A 20,055-nucleotide genomic window follows, 5' to 3' on the forward strand; every position below is an offset into this window, starting at 1 on the left:
TTCTTCCCAACATCCATGTTGATGTTGGATGCTGGGGGGTTTACATTGGTGAGAGCTATCGTCCGTAGTTGCTCTGCTTTCACATCTGCAGTTTTGTTGTTACGAATCGCTGTTTCTGTGGCTGTGTTCCACTAGCGGGATTTGTCTCGGCGTCACAGCAAAGTTCAACTGTTTTGCAAGGATGTTTTTCACTGCTTGCTGAGTGTCTGTCAGACAAGTTATTGATGATTAAATTTGTTAGCCATTACAAATGCAGATACAAAAATAATGGCAATATATAAATATATATATATATATGTGTGTGTGTGTGTGTGTGTGTGTGGGTGAAAGCTGAGTTCATTGCAAAGCAGTTTATTGAGCTTTTACAAAAGCGCACTGAGTTAGCAACCGCAGAAGCAACACCAAAACAACAGTGTAGCACCCCAGGGTGTCAAGCCTTAAGTGCTTTAAGTGCATGCATCAATAGCAGACAAACACAGATCAGAGACAGACACATAGAAAAACAGAGAAAGGGGAGAGAAAGCTCTTTTAGGCTAAGTTATATAGATCAAGGACCCACTGGCCTCACCTTTCTTTGCTATGTGACAGTAGTATCCAGCATAGTGCAACCTTTTCAGTCCATTTAGCATCTGAACTACACAATACCTCTCATCACGACTGGGTGTGCCCAGTATATTCAGCAAGTTTCTCAGTATAATCTGCATGCAGAATGTAAGACAAGATCCCTTCAAAGCCAGTCTACTGCACTGGGGCCAAAATGAAGTCACAGGTTTACAGTAGTTTTCCGCACAGGTTACATGAACTTCAAATCTCATTGAGTGAATTTGTGTGTAGTGTATTAGATACGCATCAATCATACAAGGCTGGATTATCATAATAAATGTGGTTAACTGAGCATATTCACTCATCTGTCAATAACTTACAGTTATTCTTATCATGACGCATCCTTGTCTATCCGAGCCAGTTGCATGAAATGGCCTTCAGGTGGGTAAATACTTTATAGGAAAGTAACTGACTCTTAATGGTACTCGAGCAATATAGGCTGTTAACCCCCAGCTAGCCACAAAACTTCAGTTTCCTTTAGTAATGTCACTGCTTTATTTCTCTTTTCTTTGCAGTCAATGTGTTTGTTCTTTCTCATTGAGAATTGTGATGTGGTTATCCAAGTTTGACAATTTTGTGCAGCTCCAAACCTGATCTATGATTTAAATAAAGAAATCAGGGTATAGAGCTCAATCATGTTGATGCTTTAAAATGGTGTTGTTTTAGAATAACCTAAAAAAACAATCTATTTGGGCTGAAGTGAAGGTATTTCGGCTAAAATTAGACAGGCTAAACAGACTACAGTAAATATACAGAGTACAAAGTGCAAAGTGCAAAAAAGTGCTTATATCTGCAGTTAAGGGTAATTTCCTAGCCAAGGTCATTAATTTAAAAAAAAAAAATGTGACTTTCGACCTGGATTGTGAACATGCAATATTGCTCCAATTTCCTAAAGCACACAACCTTTAAAAGCATCCAGGATATAAATAAATATAAAAAACTTCAGCATGACTGACATACCCCCCCCCCCCCCACATACACACACACACACACACACTCACACTCACACACTCACACGTTCACACTGTATTCTGCAGCTGTGAATGTGTCAATGTAGCGCTTTATTCATTTAACACATTTTGAACATGGATTTCATATATCAGTGATCTGTTATGTGCTTCTGCAAACCTAACTGTTTTTGTTGCACCATGTTTGACGAATAAACATCACAGCTTGGTCAAATAACATCAGGGCTAACATGTGGTTATCTGTTCTGTAGCTACCCAGACAGGGGCGGGTGGATGAAGCAGAAAAATAACTGGTTGGCGATATTAGTTTAAGGCAGAGCTGATAACAACAAGGGGCATTAGAGAACACATCATATCTGTGAGGATGAAGACTTTGAGTGCTGCTCTTGTTTTGCTGAGTCTCATCTCAGTGGGCCAGCCTGCATCGCTGGCCTGTGAGAAGCTGTTAAAGCCAGTCGATCAACGTCCAGATGTAAGTGTCTTTCCACTTTTGTATTGTTCCAACTGTTAAAACTTGCATTTTTTTTCCTGAAATGTGTTGGAGGGAAAATATTCAGAATGGGGTTTTTTTTGTGAATTTCCAAAATAAATAATGAATCAATCAATTAAAAAAAAAACTCTTTTATTTCAGCTGCCTGGGAGGTGGTACTTCATAGCTGTGTCCACAGAGTTTTGCCTGACTTCAACATTAGTCAGTGCTTTATTTTCCCCAAGTGCTGCAGTGGATGTAATTTCTAAGGGCACACCAAACCTCTATGGTGATACTACTTATTTGAAAGCGTAAGTAATGTTTTATTTTTTGATTTTTAGTTTAATTAAGAGCATTTAACGTGTTAACATTGTTCAGCTGTTCTTTCAGTTGTTAAATCTGTAATGATGAATGTTGCAGAAATGGAGTTTGTATCAACGGAACCACAACATTTATCTATGCAAACAGCAGCATATTTGAAGTTGACAGTGAAAGTAAGAGGTTTTCCTTTTAAATATACTCTAACTACAAGCTGTAGCTGTACTACCATTTAAACACTTTAAATGACTTTAATCCAACAGATGCAGATGCCACAGCTGATAAACCAGACGTGCTGCTGCAAACTGGCTGTCCTGACTGCCTCGTCACTAAAGAGGATAAAAGTCATCTTTTGCTCTTCAGTAAGGTGGCAGGGCTGGGGGCTTTAGACCATTCATAATTTGTAATTTTCCTTATGTAGTTAACCAAAAAGCAAAATGCATGCTGTGAGAAATACAAGGTTCAATACAATCCATCATATTATCACAAGCCTTTTATCTCTGATGTGTCACTGCTTCACCAGGTAGACGAACAGCTGTTTCTGCTGCTGAGCTGACGGAGTTTGAGACACAGGCAGAGTGTCTGGGCTGGTCCAAACCCCAACTCTTCAACACTGATCATGGTGAGACTTTTACAGCAACCAAAAAAAGGAACAGATAGCACAGATGAAAATGATCCTCTTTCCTCTTTCAAATATGTGTTTTTGTGTCTTGTGGGCAGCATGATGATTTTATGATGATGTAGCATACTCCGTGTCACTCTTGAGTTTGCATATATAAATCTGTTCAAGTTTTAACATTTTATTGTCATTTCCTTTCCTAAATTCCATATGCAGACTATGAAAAGTGTGCGCAGTTTGATGAAGATATGGATGAGGATAAATTCAGCCAAGTGCTTCAGAGTTTCTTTCAGAAGACGCTTGAAAGGATGAAAACCACGTATCACTTGTTAACCAAATGCATGGCAGAGGGTTTGATTTCATATCTCCCCTCTTTGATTTAAGAACTCAATGTCCAGTGCTTGCTGAACATTATTTTCATATCTAAAATATGACTTTAAATCTTTTAATCACTGAATTGAGCTTTTGTCTTCATTTAGAAGTGCAAGTGTTTTTTTTTGTTGTTTGTTTTTTTAACAGACATCATGTAATACAAATAACAAACAACAAAATATCAATGATAGGATAATTGTGCAAACCAGGTATTATGTTCACCATGACAATTTGTGGCATAACCGTAAAAAACAATCACAATTGGGGTGTAACCCACGATGGCATAATAACTGTAGATGTGAAATCAAAACTAAAAGGATAAAACAGATATTACTGTTTTTATATTTTCCACGAATTCTTAAAAGTAAGTTGCCTTTCTCTGCTCTTACATTTCAATAAATATTTCCTAAATCCTTATCAGCTATTTGGATTGTCATTTGAAACAACACCAAGAATTTTGGTTTATTATGTTTATGTTTGTTGTGATTTTTGCAGAGGTGCAAAGGTTTAGAAAAGTAACTTTGAAGTTTGAATAGAAAATGTGCATAAATTGTGCTGTGCATTTATAAGAAACCCATGAATCCATTCTCTTCCACTTATCAAATTCAGGGTCATGGGGGGCTGGAGGTTATCTCTCATTTAAAAAATGTTTTTATGGTTATTTTTGTTTGTGAAATAATGGCATCACGGTCACACTTGCTATGGCCATCTGCACTATTCTTTTCTTTTATTGTTACAAAAGATGACCCAGCAAACTTCATAATGAAGAGGAATTTTAAGTGCATGATAATTTCTCTTATAACAAATTCACAAACAACTTGTGTTTTCAGACACAATGCTCCAGCTTTTACAAATTTACAAAACTTAATGTGAACACTGAAATGGGAGTGTGGCATGGACTTTAATGTTGTTTATTCTTCCATAATAAGGATAAATCACATAAATGTTCAACACACAATGACTTTAAACCTTTCCATCTGCTTAAGTGAGGACATTCTTAAATATACATCTCTGTATCACATGCAGCATATGATAAACTATTTGGTTGCACTGATAACTTGCTTGGACAAACTAAAAATGTGCTTGCCATAATACGACAGTTTTAAAATGGAACTCGGAGACCGCTCGTGAAAGCAGATGTCAGTTGAATGTCTCACTTCCTCTTAGGCTTTAATCTACACTGGTAATACAAAATTAAGTACATGTACAGTTGTTTCCTGTGCTGCATAGTTCCAGATGTGAGTAAGGATTTCCTTAAATCTTCAAAACAAAGATAAAATCTTAAAGAGAATATAGGTGAAAAAAGCATGAAAACCAACGAAGCGGTACATACAAAATTTACATATTGTATAAAAAAAAAACTAGATGAAGCATAGATATTTTAAAAGACAACAATCAGATATCACAAAAAGTACTTTGTTTTATAGTATTACTTGAATAAAGTACCCAACAAGTCAATGAAAAAAATATACTAATCCTTATACTTTGTCAAAGATATGATCGGAAAAAAAAGACAACAAAAAATCAGCCTTATAATTAGAACAAAAAAAGCAAGAAAACACAGAAATCTGCCTTCAGTCATTTGACACAATGTGACTGCTGGATCTTTTGTCTGTCATTTGGCTTGTCTGAGATTCTTGATTTTCAGCAACACGTGAAACACACTGTCTCCAGATCTTCAGATAAGCTCTCTTAATTTTTTGTATTTTGAATGCATACACAACTGGATTGACAGCTGAGTTAGCATGAGACAGAATAATCCCAATATATAAAACTATTGGTGGTATATTTGTCACCTCACCAAAATAAACAATGCAGTTCATTATGTGAAGCGGCAGCCAGCACAGGGCAAACAGGGCCAAGACCAGAGCTAGAGATCCTGCCAGCTTTTTCTCTTTTCTCAGGTAGTTCTGAGACAGTTTGTGAATACCCCTGCCTGGTTTCTCTCGAAGGTGTCCTTTGATAATACAGAAAACATAGGTATACAACGTGGCCATTACCAACAGAGGTATCAGATTCAGGGAAAAAAAACTGAAATAAACCAGGTATGACATGGGAATTACGGCTATAAACTGGCAGACAATTGTAGAATTGGCTGAATTAGACAAGGTTTGATGGTTGTACCACCCAAGCATGGGAGTAAAGCTGAGAGGGATTGCAACAATCCAACATGCTGCCACCACAAGACAGGAGTGTCCCTGTGTCACAATCCTTTTGTACCTATTAAAAAATGAAATCAATAAAATAGTCTCACAAAAATATTCAAAATAGCATAAAATGAATTTTAAAAAAATTGTTAGTGAAGTACAAGCAATAAAACAGGTCGATGTGATAAAATTATATACCATATAAACCACAAAGTCCAGAATTACTACTTCCTACTACTAAATTACTATGTCTACTATTCAACTATGAGTCATTTTAGTTTGTAAGTTTTTTTAAAAAAAATGTGTGTTATTAATCCATACTCTTACCTGAGAGGGATATACACCCGGAGGAAACGGTCAAGCGAAATAGCCAACAGAGACAGAACTGAAACGAGGGTGAACAGGATGACCACACAGCTGATGAAGAGACACATATTGAATGAAGTCTTCACCCGTCCATCCACCACTACAGCTAATGGTATGGCCACACATCCAACCAGAAAATCAGCCGTAGCCAACGATGCAATAAGGCAGAATGTTGGCTGTTGGATGCTTTTAGTGGTCCAAAGTGCCAAAATGACCAGCAGGTTACCCAGACAGCAACTAACTGCAATGAGCACTTCGACCAAGGTGTAAATCATTTCTCCCATATTCATTGTGCTTTCTATCTGGCTGATGATTGTCAGTTGATGGTGCAGTATATTTGAGTGTGAGTCTGAGCTTCAATGTGGTATGTAAATATATATAACATTTGAGGAAGTCCTTCGTCTCTTAGCAGCAATTTTTTTAAATAACACATACAAATAGATATGCATGTAAGAGGATGATATGCAAAAAAGAAAAAAAAAACCACTGGTGCAATTATGAGTAACTAAAAAACAATCTATCAAGTTGAAGCTACACAAGCCACAAAACCCACATCCTGAAACAACATACACCTAGGTGATATCTCACAAACGGGGTGGACGTTTTAGGTGTTTGCTCTCCGTGTTATGTTTTTGCAAATCAGATGGTATACTGCTAATGCTAACAGACTGTTATTGTGCAATATATTTCCTCTGCCTCAGCTTAGATTCTGTTGTTAAATACTATATCAGTGAAGGTGACATTGACTTTGAAAAGAAGAAAAAGACAAATAGCATAGATTGTGTACACCACCCGTTAAAGTTTTACAATAAATTCATGTAATCTTATGGCATCCCATTTCTAAGAGCAGAATTTTCACATCTTAAAACAAATCTCTCTTTTTAATGTTAAGGGTCTCTAGCATGACACTTGGTGTGTCTTAGTTAGCTATTTTTTTTCCACACTAACAGACGGTAGGAGCCAGTTGTTTAAAAAATGTTTCAGGCAATTTAAACCACAAACAAACTTTTAATAATAAAACTTTGGAACTTGAAAGTGTAAACACTGCATTTACAAGAATATTTTAATTCATTATTCAAAATTACAACATTTTGCACATTATTATTACTATTAGTAGTATTAGTAGCATATATTCTTGTGTTTTCTTCTTGAGGACACGAATGGTGTAAATAAACACAACATTTTGAACTGTTACACTGTTACGCCTATGTAATATGTTTTAAAGCCTCATAGATTGGATATGTGCATATCTGCTCTGCATATCAAGACATTTAACAAGGAAGTCACAGATAGCAGGCACAGTGCATGACCCCAACCCTAGCATATGCAGCTGAATGTGTTTAAAGTTCATAGGGAACTCTGAAGTAGGTAAAGGAAGTATTGGGCAATGATGCTCAGTAGTAGTTTTGCAGATATGCAGAATGTGTGGGTAACCTCACTCTCCCCAGTAAATTGCAATGATACACACAATCATGTGAAAAGGAATGTTTGCACAGGACTCTATGAAGTCCCATGAAAAACCGCATACAGCTTTATTGTTTCCAGCAGCCAGGCACTGCTAATCAGATGCACTTGATTGAAATATCATCAGCAACCACATCTATTGCTCATCTGGTATATTCAGATGTGGTTTAACACACACTCACACACACACAAACACACACAAAGAAAAAAAACAGCGCTACAGGCCTCAGTTAGCATGTCAAATCTTAAAGTTCATGACAGCGCAATTGAAAAAAGGCTGAAGATGCCACTCTTGCTTGTAAGAGTTGCCAGAAGAAAGACTCTTCTCTCTAAAAAGAACATAGAAGCACAGTTTAGGATTGAAGAGTGTCATCTGAACAAACCATCAGAAAAGACTTTTAACCCTTTAACGCCTGGTGTATCATATTTGATACATACAGTTTTTTTGCCAGTTTTTGGGACTTCAACATCATCAGTGGGAATTTTTCCCCCTGAAAAACCTAAATAAATTGCACAATACATTTTTAATCAATTAAAAAAATCAGATAAGCAAATATGATACAAATTAAATGTCATATATGGAGATTGGAATGTGATTTACTTTTTAAACAATTACAAAAAATTAGCCAAAGAAAGTTAAATAAACACCATTTTCAAAAAAATAGAGTTTTCTACCAATTATTTAATGATTCAGGCTTTAAAGGGTTAAAACAATGTGGCAACAAGTGGAGATCTCTGGCTATGATGCAGGGCTGTGTTTTGAGAAAACCATTCACGGCATATCAGCACAAACATCTCATACCAACTATTAAGCTAAGTGGTGGTAAGTTTGTGATTATGGTTTAAGAAAGCGTGCGCATAAACGGATCCCCACAAACCTCAATGAACCGAATCAACATTGTAAAATGATGTGAGAGACTGAAAAAGTCATATGAAAAACCACTGCTTATGTTATTGCTGCTAAAGGTGGTTCTATATATCGTTGACTCATGAAGTGAACTTTTTTCACAGGACTACACAGAGTGGTTCCACTAAATGTGGTGGCCTAGAATGCAAAGCACAGCCGCACTGTTTCTGAAAGGAGACAAAGCCCTCTATTTGTTTTTCAGCTCTGTTAATGTGTGAAAATATGCTAACAGTATTAAAGCACAAACAGAGTAGCTGCTTTACATTTTGAAATCGAGGGTTACTTTTAGTATATGCATTAGTAAGATACAGGAGTGAGTGAATGTAAGTTGGGAAAGCTCTTAGCCGTTAGCATGCGTCCATTCTAACTGCCCAGAGAATTCTTGCATGTTATCGCAATAACAGCGCATGTCCCCCCCTCGGACAACGTGGATGCAGCCTGTGACTCTCTCCACTCTGTGGTCAGCAGACTGCAATCACAATCTCCGAGAACCCTTTTTTTAATATCAGGGGACTATAATCACACATCACTGGACTCCACACTGCCGACCTTCACCCAGTATGTGACATGCCCCGCCAGAGACAATAAAACACTGGACTTACTGTATGCCAAGACAAAAGAGACATACAGTTTATCACCTGTCCCTCCCCTGGGAAGATCTGACCACAGCCTGGTGCACCTTGTTCCTGTGGTCGGAGGTGGGCGAGGAGGCTCTAAAAGACTGTTTTGAGTCGACAGTCTGGAAGGTGCTTTGTGACGACGACGGGGAGGACATCGACAGCCTTGTGACCTGCGTTACGGGCCTTATTAACTTCTATGTGGATAACACCGTACCCACCAGGACCGTGTGGTGCTTCTCTAACAACAAACCCTGGATTACCTCAGAAATAAAAGCCATCCTCAAGCAGAAGAGGAGGGCCTTCAAAACTGAAGACAGGGAGGACCTGAAAAGGGTACACAGAGAGCTAAAAAGACTGATCAGGAATGGGAAGGACAGCTATAGGCTGAAGATGAAAAAACAGCTCAGCAGAATAATGTTAGTGAAGTCTGGAGAGGCCATAAGATAAGATAAGATAAGATAAGATAAGATAAGATAAGATAAGATAAACCTTTATTAGTCCCAAACATGGGAAATTTTTTGGTCACAGCAGAAAGTACAAGTTAAGAGCAGTAAAAATTAAGAAAACACAATAGAATAGGGTAACATGAAATAGAATAACATACTATACAAAATTAAAACAAAATACTATATACAATAGAATAAAGTAATATACAAAATAGAAAAAAATACTGTACAAAATAGAATACAATGCTTTGTTATAGTAGGAAAAATTCCACTTCGTACTATTGCACATCAGGGAGACAGGGCGAAAGTAACTATTAAGTATGCGATGTGTGTGTGTCTGTCTGCATGTGTGTGGTCATCTGCAGAGACCATGTTGTAAAGTCTGATAGAAGTTGGAAGGAAAGACCTGCGAAATCTCTCCGTCCAACATCGTGGGTGCCACAGCCTGCCACTGAAGGAGCTGCTCAGTGCTGTCAGAGTCTCCTGCATTTGGTGGGAGATGTTGTCCATCAGAGATGACAGCTTAGCCACTATTCTCCTGTCACTCACCACCTCCACTGGGTCCAGAGGGCATCCTAGAACAGCGCTAGCACTCCCTTCCCCAGCAGAGATTCTGCCGCCACAGCAGACCATACCGTAAAAGATAGCTGAGGCCACCACAGAGTCATAGAAGGTCTCCAGGAGTGGGCCTTTCACTTCAGAAGACCTGAGTCTCCGCAGCAGGTTACAGCCTACCCAGGCCCTTTTCTGTAGATGGCATCTGAATTGTGAGTCCAGTCCAGTCTATTGTTCAGATGAACACCAAGGTACCTGTAGCTATCCACAGCATCAATGCCCATACCTTGGATTTTTAGTGGTTGCAGTGGAGGATGTTTGTGCCTGCGGAAGTCTACCACCAGCTCCTTGGTTTTCTAGTGTTGATCTGAAGGTAGTTCTGCTGGCACCAGTCCACAAAGTCATGGGTAAGTTCTCTGTACTAACTGTGTTCCCCATCAGTGATGAGGCCGACTATTGCAGAGTCGTCAGAGAACTTCTGCAGGAAGCACTGGGTGGAGTTGTGGGAGAAGTCTGCAGAGCAGATGGTGAAGAGGAACTGAGCCAGAACCGTTCCCTGTGGGGCTCCTGCACTGCAGACGGCCCTGTCCGACACACAGCCCTGAGTTCTCACATACTGTGGTCAGTCGGTGAGGTAGAACCATCTCGGGCCACAAAGATCAGAACGCTCTGCCTGGGGGGGATGTGAGGTGGGCAAATGAACTCAATCATTTCTTTAACAGGTTTGATTCAATCAGGATGCAGTGTTCAACATCGACTGCAGACTCACCCACCCAAACTGCTACTGCTCCACCTCTGACACCTCATTCACTTCACACCTCCTCCCTTCACCCCGCTCACTACTCCCCACCCCAACCACAGCATCCTGTACACAACCAACACATGGCTCCAGCCTGTCTCTCTCAACCACCCAGGTTAGGAGGGAACTGAGGATGATTGGAGCCAGGAAGGCAGCGGGTCCAGATGGCATCAGCTCATGGGTTGTCAAGTCCTGCACAGATCAACTGTGTGGAGTGATGGAGTACATCTTCAACGTGAGCCTGAGGCTGGGAAGAGTTCCACAGCTCTGGAAAACTTCTTGTGTGGTACTAGTGCCAAAGACTCCACATTCCAAGGACCTCAACAGCAACAGGGCAGTGGCTCTGACATCCCACCTTATGAAGACCCAGGAGCGCCTGGTCCTGGCTCAGCTTCGGCTCCTGGTGAGCTCCTCACTGGACCCACTTCAGTTTACCTAACAGCCTGGCACCGGAGTGGATGATGCTGTCATTCACCTCCTGCACCGTTCCCTTTCTCACCTGGAGACCTCTGGGAGCGCTGTGAGAATCATGTTCTTTGATTTCTCCAGTGCCTTTAACACCATTCTTTCCACAGTCCTGAAGAATAAGCTGGAGAACTCAGGAATGGACCATCACCTCACAGCATGGACATTGGACTACCTCACTGCCCAACCACAGTATGTGAGAACTCAGGGCTGCGTGTCAGACAGGGTGGTCTGCAGTACGGAGGCCGCACAGGGAACGGTGTGGGAGAAGTCTGCAGTGCAGATGGTGAAGAGGAACTGAGCCAGAACCGTTCCCTGTGGGGCCCCCGTACTGCAGACGACCCTGTCCGCAACACAGCCCTGAGCTCTCACATAATGTGGTCAGTTGGTGAGGTAGAACCATCTCGGGCCACAAAGATCAGAACTCTCTGCCTGGGGGGGATGTGAGATGGGCAAATGAACTGAATCATTTCTTTAACAGGTTTGATTCATCCAGGATGCAGTCTTCAACATCGACTGCAGACTCACCCACCCCCACTGCTGCTGTTCCACCTCTGACACCTCATTCACTTCACACCTCCTTCCCTCACCCCGCCTACTACTCCCCACCCCAACCACAGCATCCTGTACACAACCAACACACTTCTCCAGCCTGTCTCTCTCAACCATCCAGGTTAGGAGGGAACTGAGAACGATTGGAACCAGGAAAGCAGCGGGTCCAGATGGCATCAGCTCATGGGTTGTCAAGTTTTGCGCAGATCAACTGTGTGGGGTGATGGAGTACATCTTCAGCCTGAGGCTGGGAAGAGTTCCACAGCTCTGGAAAACCTCTTGTGTGGTACTAGTGCCAAAGACTCCACGTTCCACGGACCTCAACAGCAACAGGGCAGTGGCTCTGACATCCCACCTTATGAAGACCCAGGAGCGCCTGGGCTTGGCTCAGCCTCGGCTCCTGGTGAGCTCCTCACTGGACCCACTTCAGTTTGCCTACCAGCCTGGCACCGGAGTGGATGATGCTGTCATTCACCTCCTGCACCGTTCCCTTTCTCACCTGGAGACCTCTGGGAGCACTGTGAGAATCATGTTCTTTGATTTCTCCAGTGCCTTTAACACCATTCTTTCCACAGTCCTGAAGAATAAGCTGGAGAACTCAGGAATGGACCATCACCTCACAGCATGGATATTGGACTACCTCACCGCCTGACCACAGTATGTGAGAACTCAGGGCTGCGTGTTGGACAGGGTGGTCTGCAGTATGGAGGCCCCACAGGGAACAGTGTGGGAGAAGTCTGCAGTGCAGATGGTGAAGAGGAGAGCCAGAACCTCCTCGCAAATGGGGAATAGAAAACCGTTTGGTGCCTATGCAATCCCCAAAATGCACTGGCATGACGTTTGGGCAGCCTGGGTGCGAGCAACTTTTTTTTGCGGATGCCATAATGCTGCCCCCACCACGATGCTGCCCTGAGCAATGGCCCATGTCGCCAATATCAAAAACTGCCACTTGGTACCATAGCTCAGGCTACTTGTTACTCTGTGACTATTTATCTGCATGTTTGCAAACTTGTCTAATACTTACCTGTTCGTTTCCTCCTTCCTCTAAGAGGAAGGGTTTTACAACCTGTCTGACACACTCTTACCAAATCTGCTTAGTATACTGGAAATGTGTCCTGGAGAAAGTGAGGAGAAACTCAAAATAGAACTGATACATAGACTCTGACCTGAATCTGATCCCTGTTAATAAATGAAAAAGAAAAAATCTAGATACACAGAGAGTGTGTATCTGACCAAAGTATCTGTGTTGCTTATAATATTTAATCCCTTTACTGCCTTAAGATCATTTATTAAAATCGTTAAACCTTTCGACTGTTTTCAATAATTATGTCCTTTTTTTGCAAATGCCAACAAATTACTGCCTTGCCTTGGTCATCCGCTGGAAATTCATTTCCGCCTGCACCCTGATGTTTTTTTTCTAACCTTTTGCATTTTGAGTAAATTTATTTTGCAAGAGTTAACAAAATTAACAAAATTCATATTACTGCAAATGCAGTCAGCAGTTTGCACTGACAGGTAAAAATATAGCATGTGCAATCTCTATCACCAATTAAACTGCATCTTATGAAATGTCAAATTTTTTTCTCCACAATATTTTTTTTCTTGGAATCTATCAGACCTTGTTACCCTAAATGTATACACATACATTTCAAGTGTCATCATACTGAAAATACTGATAAATCTTATCAGTTTGTACTTTTGATCCATGGCACGGTATTAGGCTTTGATTACGATTTTTAAGGTTTAACCTTGAACCTATCTGTCCCCACAGACTTGTTTATCAGTTTGTGACCTAGATGGTGTTTGGTAAATGTGGTCGTTGCTGGAAATGATGGCATTTGAGGTCATTCACTTTATTTCCTCTTAAATAGGGGTGGGTGACTGTGGCAGAAAACTAACCGGTCAGTATAAACCCGAAGAAGACGAAGAATCAGCAGAAGTGAACTCATACTGAGCCAAGATGAAAGCTTTTTGTGTCGCTTTTCTTGTGCTGAATTTCATTTCTGTGTGCCAGCCTGCATCAGTGGCCTGTGAGAGGTATCTAAAAACAGCAGATAGTGATCAAGATGTAAGTCTCTTTTAAACCTTTATAGCTAACATTATAGTTTTGAAACTGATATTAAAGTAAAATGAAACTGAACCTATGTAATGGATTTCTGCAAATTTTTATTTCATGAATAGTGTTAAATGTGTCTGACTAGTGCAAAACATTTGCAAAGCAAAAGACAAAAACTAATAAAACGAATGAACAAACAAACGATGTCTGCATTTCAGCTGACTGGGAAATGGTACGTTATAGCCATGTCCTCAAACAGCTGCTGGGCTACTGCATTCGGTGTCCTGCCTTTCAGTACCTCTGTGGACATTGCGGCAATGGAAAAAGCAAACATCTATGAAGCCGCCTTTTCAATAAAAGTGTAACTAATTTTCTTACAGTATAAACAGCATTTATAAGTATGTTTGCCAGTGTTTGTGCTTCATAACTTATTTTGTCATTTAATTTATTTTTTTTCATTCTTTAAATCTTTTGACTACTAATTAAATCAGGTTTGGGCAGTGTAAAAATTTTACTTCAAAACTTCACTACGGGAACAGCACCGTAACTGAGATTGACAGCACAGGTAAGAGTTTTGGTGAAAACATTTGTGTCAGTGGAGTTTAATTATGGATTTCTTTGTGTCTGCTTCTTCCAGCCACTATCAAACCTTTTAACTGCAGATTAATTATTTGTTCAAACTTATTAACATTCACAAAATGATCAATCAAAACATAAAAGGACTAAAAGAGAAAATTATATAAAGATATAAAAATCATATACATGTTTAATTTTTAAGCTTTCAAAGAATTTGTAGCACACTAGTTTTGTTATCTTTTGTCTTCTTCAACTTTTTCCACATTTTTTACTTGTGTAAATAATAATCTTCACTTGTGATCGTACCTATAATACTATAATTCTGATGTTAAAAATTTCATCTCAAATGTTAAATGTATTTTAATTACTCTTCTTTTTACAACAGGTGCCAAAAGGGATAATGGAATGATACTTCTTCAAAGGAGGTGCCATGATTGTATCGTTATGAAGTCGGATGGCTACATTGACATTCTTGTGCTTTTAAGTAAGGAACCAGACAAATGTGATAAGAAAATATGTCAAATACTTCAAATAATGGTGAAATTTGCTAAAATAGACAGTCTGACATACTGCTGATGCACTCAGGAAGAATAACTATGTTTAATGGGGACTAACATCCTTGTCTAGTCCTTATTCATCATTTTCCAGTGTAGGAAGTGATAAAAAAATATTTCTAGAGTGAGATGTGCAATGAGGTAAATTGAAGATATAAAGGTTGCAGTACTGCAATCACTCATAACACCAGCAGAGTAAGATGAAATTGGATCTCATTCACTAATATCTACAAAAAATGTGGATGCAAGATTACCCAAAAATATGATGATGAATGGTGATGATATAATTTATATACATGAAAAGTTCACAAATAGGAGCAACTGATAGAAACGGTGTATACTGACACAGTGATAACCATACTAGTTATTAAGGATATAAGCATACAGACAGCATTTGTTTATAAAAAGCAAACACAGGATGCTGACTGAGATATAAGTGAGAAAAATGAAATTAGCACTAACTACAGTTGTGAAGTGTAGTAGTCTGGCAGGCATAAATAACCAAAGTGACCACCTGATGGGACAAGAGGAAAAGTTACGGGATTGATGCACCTTTATTGATATTGATATTGATATACCTTTATTAGTCCCACAAGGGGGATCATAATCAATATAATTTGTCCTCAGGAAAACTAAGTTTCATGTTATGTTTAATATGTTCAGATAATTCATTTCGTACCACCAGTCTGAGTGATGACAGAAAATATTTCCAATACAGATGTTTTACAGCACTTTCTTACCTGCCTTATCTAGCAGGTTTTTATATAACAGCTTATGACATTTAATCAATATAGTTGTTATAAAGGGTGAAGCTTACACTGATAGTTTAGTCCATCATATGGTTTCCATCTTAAATGTGGCATGTTTTAAACAGGTAAGCGAACGTCCATCACTGCTGATGAGATGGAGGCATTTGAGATACAAGCAGATTGTCGTTCCTTGTACAAACCACAGATCTTTGGTTCTGATCATGGTAAGATGTGGAAAAAAATGATGAAGGCTAACATGTACTGTGAGAGTGATTTGTGTAATTTTATTCTCTGCAGTTCCTTAACATTATAATGTAAGCAGAATAACACAATGTCATGCACAATGTACAATGCAATAGCACATTCTACAGTTTCTAATTCTTTTTTTTTTCTCATACAGACTATGAGAACTGCACAGTTGATGATGGCAAGACTGAATATGCTTCTTCAGAAATTCCCGATATGCAACAAGTAGTGCTAAACATGTTCTCACAGGTCTTCACATGTGTACAAGACAGAGTTTTGTATTACCCTCGTGCTGCCTTCCAGTGGGTGCAGTCAACATGGAGTAATTTGTGGTGAATGAAGAGAGACACACTATAATAAATATATGCTTGTTTCAATCATGTGTACTTGAAACAGTGCTGTCTTTAGTTTAAAGATTTGAAGAGCCTGTAGAATGAATAATAAATACTACAGTTTACTGATGACCAATATTTGAATATTAATTCAAAATATCATTATAATGCAGTTGTATCTGTCTTTCACCTCTCAACTACTATTCATCCAACTTGTTGAGGTCCAGAGTAAGGGCAGTGTCTATTTTAAGGATGCTCTAAAGTGTTGTGATCCAATTTTTTCCATTACATTTCTGTTGCTATTAAACATTTATGAAATTCACTGTGGTATCAACTGTGATCTTCCGAAGACTCATTTCCTCCAACAATCACTGTTTGGACGGAATTTTCCAGGGGTCCTATCTGGACGAAGGGACAGTCATTTGAGAGTGACAACCTCTGTAAAAGATTTTACATAAAGTGGAATGCATATTTAGACATTGTTGTGATGAGACCACATACTTCAATATTAAAAGAACAGCAGAATGTACATGTGAGACGGTTTAAATAAGGTTATTTTGGTTTTCTATTCCCTACAGAAGTTCTAAGCAACTTATCCTTGACTTTAATTCATGGATCCAAAGGTGTAATAACTGCACTTGTAAAAACTTGTGAAAGTTCTAGTCAGTAATAGCTTAAAAAATAAAGTGAAAATGACCAATTGAGCTTTGTGAATAAGAGACACGAAAGAATTTTAAAATGCAATATGTCTCCTGCTTTTTCTCAAAGCCCAGTGTGAAATCTGAAATATCATGTGTAACATTACTTACACATAAACATCACAGTAAATAATAAATCATGGGCCAGTAAATGCAGCTTATATGTTAAATTCAGTTCAGTTTTATTTATATAGCACCAAATCACAACAACAATTGTCTCTAGGCCCTCCATATTGTAAGGTATACCCTACAATAATACAAAGAAAGCACAGAAAACCCCGACAATCATATTGCCCCCTATGACCAAGCACTTTTGGTGACTGCGGGAAGGAAATCTCCCTTTTAATAGGAGGAAACCTACAGCCATCTACTGTTACCGGTTGTGGTGAGGAGAGGAAGACAGGATGTTACGCCCCTAGTCTAGGCGTGTAGGGACGCACATAAAGGTTGGAGGAGAGAGAGACAGATACCCGCCCTGGTTCCCAAGCCAAACATCCAAAACCAATTGTGCGTAAAAAAAAAGGTGATTTTATTAAAGGTAATGAAGCATAGCTCCAGGGTGAACCCAGGCCAAAATAATAAACAAAACCAACTAAGTCCCACCAAAGAAAACTAACTAAACCCTAAGAAAGAAAAAAAACAAACAAATGACAATACTAACCCTCGCTCCCTAACCCGGAAAACAGGAGAAAACGGTCCAAAGAAAAAGGCGGCTCACCCCTTCCGCTTCAGCCTAGAAGTGCCTAGGCACTAAGTTAATACACTAGGAGCGGCTCTCACAGAGCACGCTCACACAGACACACAGCAAAGGTATAGGCTGGAAACCAGGGCCAGGACCGCGTCGGCTGTCAAGCTGCTTGCTCGCTTCTCTCTCTCTCTTCCCGGCGGGAGCTGTCAGAACGGCTTTTTGAACGCGGTCACGTGTTCCACAGTCCAATCAGCTGCTCACTACTCTTCATTAAGGGAGGGACCTGCAAAGAGTCTTAAGCACAGTAAAGAGACAGAACAAAACAGCCCACACAGAGATCTTATGGCCACAGCCGTAACCAGTGTTGGGGAGTAACGGAATACATGTACCGCCGTTACGTATTTAGAATACAAAATATGAGTAACTGTATTCCGTTACAGTTACCGTTTAAAAAGGTGGTATTCAGAATACAGTTACTTTGTTGAAATAAATGGATTACACGGCGGTACTTTCCTGTTTCATATTGTCGCGGGTCAGGATTGTTTGGGTTTGTTTGACAGCTACGTTCTGTTGTTCCAGGCGGCAGCGTTACGGTTGCCATGGTTACAGGGTGACGCTCTCTCTCTGCGTGTTTCCTGGGTGAGAGAGCGCTTCTTTGTTGTTGTTGTTGTTGTTGTTGTGCTAAGCTAAAAGGCAGAATGCTACAGGCATGGCCCTAAAGAATGTAGCCTCATGGGCAGTGTAGTCCGTGCTGCAGCGAGAATGGACTACCATACTCGTTATGTGTCTGTGAGCGAGGGAGGGAGAGAAAGGAAAAGTCCGAGCTGTCACGGAGCAAAAACGGGAGCTGGAAGCATGTAAATATAATAATAACCACTGCAGCCAAGAAGAGTGCCTGACGAGCCCAGCTGTAAGTAAGCTATTAAGACTCAACTGTACACTGTGTTCGTGTTTTCCTCCGGAAAAAATAAGTTCCGTTGGAGCAGCCTTTCAACGCCTCTCTCTGTCTCTGGCAAGCAAAGTTGACCCAGACAACAAAGTAAAGCTATTTTTCGGCTACACGGAACCCACTGTATTAGCCCGAGGTCCCTTTACTACTGTTCGGAGCCGCGGACCTTCAGTAACAGTAATAAATCACAGCAATAGTACATTCACGTAGTTGTAAACAGCATGATAATATATTAAGTAATCCAAAGTATTCAGAATACGTTACTCTCATTGAGTAACGTAACGGAATACGTTACAGAATACATTTTGGGGCATGTATTCAGTATTCTGTAATGGAATACATTTTAAAAGTAACCTTCCCAACACTGGCAACACCGTAACACAGGACAAAAGACGTTGTGGATAAGAGCCAGAGATTAATAATAACTAATGATTAAATGCAGAGAAGTGTATTAACACATTATGGGTGGAAAAGGTGATTGAAGAAGAAATACTCAATGCATCACAGGAATCCCCCAGCAGCCCAGACCTATTGCAGTGTACTGCAGGCTGATATACCCCCCCCCCCCAAACGCTCCCACCCGATGCAGACGGTGGGTCAACTGGACCAGCGCAGAGCATGCTGCAGGACCGGATGCCGCTGTCTGCACCTCTCACTCTCACCCCATACCCACCCCTGTTGCTTGTCATGTTAAGGTATTGTCTTGTTAAGGTGTGAAGATTCATGTGCTTTTTGTGTTGAGTTTTTGTTTTCTGTTCTCATACTGATCCCCTACCAGGAGCTCAGCCTGAGTAGAGTTCTCTTTTTTTCTCCTCCACTCCCCTATTGTGTCTTACATTTCATTGTTTTTCTTCAAAGCTACCCGTTCTGACCTGTCTCCCCACTGCGATATTTGTGTAATGTATGTATGGTCGGAAGGGGTCCAATTTCGCTGCAGGCAACTGCAAGTGACAAATAAAGGCTCATTCGTCATTATCATCATCAAATCCTGGCCAAAAATGACTCCAAGGTTCCTCACAGTGTTACTGGAGGCCAAGGTAATACCATCCAGAGTACCCTTAATAATTACAGCATGCTCTAATTGCTGTAATATAATATTATGATCAAAAGTATCAAACACTGCACTGAGGTCTAGCAGAACAAGCACAGAGATGAGTCCACTGTCAGAGACCATAACTAGATCATTTGTAACCTTCACTAAAGCTGTTTCTCTGCTGTGATGAGCTCTGAAACCTGTCTGCCTGTGGTTCATAGCCGATAGATAGAAATAGGTTGATCATATTTAAATTGAAGCTTTAATTAATAGTAGTACTTCTTTAAGCTGTATTGTAGGAATAGGGTCAAAAAGACATGATGATGGTTCAGAGGAAGTAATTACTGAATTCACTCAGAAAGTAAATAAATATCAGTGGTACTGAAAATAGGTGTACATAATGTTACATCTGTGTGGTGGTTACAGGAATTGTATTTGTGAAGAAGTCTGTGAAGTCATTACTAGTTAACATTAAAGGAATGGTTGGCTCATCAGAGCTCCAAC

At 40.0% G+C, this 20,055-nt stretch overlaps 3 protein-coding genes across 3 annotated transcripts; 2 read left to right on the top strand and 1 right to left on the bottom strand.

Moving 5' to 3' along the window:
- Nucleotides 1–1,869: 1,869 nt before the first annotated feature.
- Nucleotides 1,870–3,633, top strand: LOC100693816 (uncharacterized). Its single transcript, XM_003453642.5, has 6 exons — nucleotides 1,870–2,043; nucleotides 2,203–2,351; nucleotides 2,461–2,534; nucleotides 2,622–2,720; nucleotides 2,882–2,980; nucleotides 3,194–3,633. The coding sequence occupies exons 1-6, from the start codon at nucleotides 1,936–1,938 to the stop codon at nucleotides 3,358–3,360; spliced, it is 696 nt and encodes a 231-aa protein (XP_003453690.1). The 5' UTR covers nucleotides 1,870–1,935; the 3' UTR covers nucleotides 3,361–3,633.
- On the bottom strand, nucleotides 3,389–6,230 carry LOC100703648 (adenosine receptor A3). Its single transcript, XM_003453676.5, has 2 exons — nucleotides 5,824–6,230; nucleotides 3,389–5,569 (listed from the first exon to the last, which is right to left on the bottom strand). Exons 1-2 carry the CDS (start codon nucleotides 6,150–6,152, stop codon nucleotides 4,924–4,926), a joined length of 975 nt encoding a protein of 324 aa, XP_003453724.2. The 5' UTR covers nucleotides 6,153–6,230; the 3' UTR covers nucleotides 3,389–4,923.
- Nucleotides 6,231–13,512: 7,282 nt separating this feature from the next.
- LOC102077375 (uncharacterized) lies at nucleotides 13,513–16,505 on the top strand. The gene is made up of 6 exons (XM_005458385.4): nucleotides 13,513–13,738; nucleotides 13,945–14,087; nucleotides 14,218–14,291; nucleotides 14,688–14,786; nucleotides 15,731–15,829; nucleotides 16,006–16,505. The coding sequence occupies exons 1-6, from the start codon at nucleotides 13,631–13,633 to the stop codon at nucleotides 16,185–16,187; spliced, it is 705 nt and encodes a 234-aa protein (XP_005458442.1). The 5' UTR covers nucleotides 13,513–13,630; the 3' UTR covers nucleotides 16,188–16,505.
- Nucleotides 16,506–20,055: the final 3,550 nt, after the last annotated feature.

Source organism: Oreochromis niloticus, linkage group LG5 (genome assembly GCF_001858045.2).
Source record: "Oreochromis niloticus isolate F11D_XX linkage group LG5, O_niloticus_UMD_NMBU, whole genome shotgun sequence".
In the NCBI taxonomy this organism is placed as follows: Eukaryota; Metazoa; Chordata; class Actinopteri; order Cichliformes; family Cichlidae; genus Oreochromis; species Oreochromis niloticus.

Coding starts and splice junctions, on each gene's coding strand:
- LOC100693816 (XM_003453642.5), top strand. CDS start 1,936: ATGAAGACTTTGAGTGCTGCTCTTGTTTTGCTGAGTCTCATCTCAGTG. Junction 2,044..2,202: donor CAGTCGATCAACGTCCAGAT/GTAAGTGTCTTT, acceptor CTTTTATTTCAG/CTGCCTGGGAGGTGGTACTT. Junction 2,721..2,881: donor AAGTCATCTTTTGCTCTTCA/GTAAGGTGGCAG, acceptor CTGCTTCACCAG/GTAGACGAACAGCTGTTTCT.
- LOC100703648 (XM_003453676.5), bottom strand. CDS start 6,152: ATGAATATGGGAGAAATGATTTACACCTTGGTCGAAGTGCTCATTGCA. Junction 5,570..5,823: donor CGGGTGTATATCCCTCTCAG/GTAAGAGTATGG, acceptor ATTTTTTAATAG/GTACAAAAGGATTGTGACAC.
- LOC102077375 (XM_005458385.4), top strand. CDS start 13,631: ATGAAAGCTTTTTGTGTCGCTTTTCTTGTGCTGAATTTCATTTCTGTG. Junction 14,088..14,217: donor GCCGCCTTTTCAATAAAAGT/GTAACTAATTTT, acceptor TAATTAAATCAG/GTTTGGGCAGTGTAAAAATT. Junction 15,830..16,005: donor GATCTTTGGTTCTGATCATG/GTAAGATGTGGA, acceptor TTTCTCATACAG/ACTATGAGAACTGCACAGTT.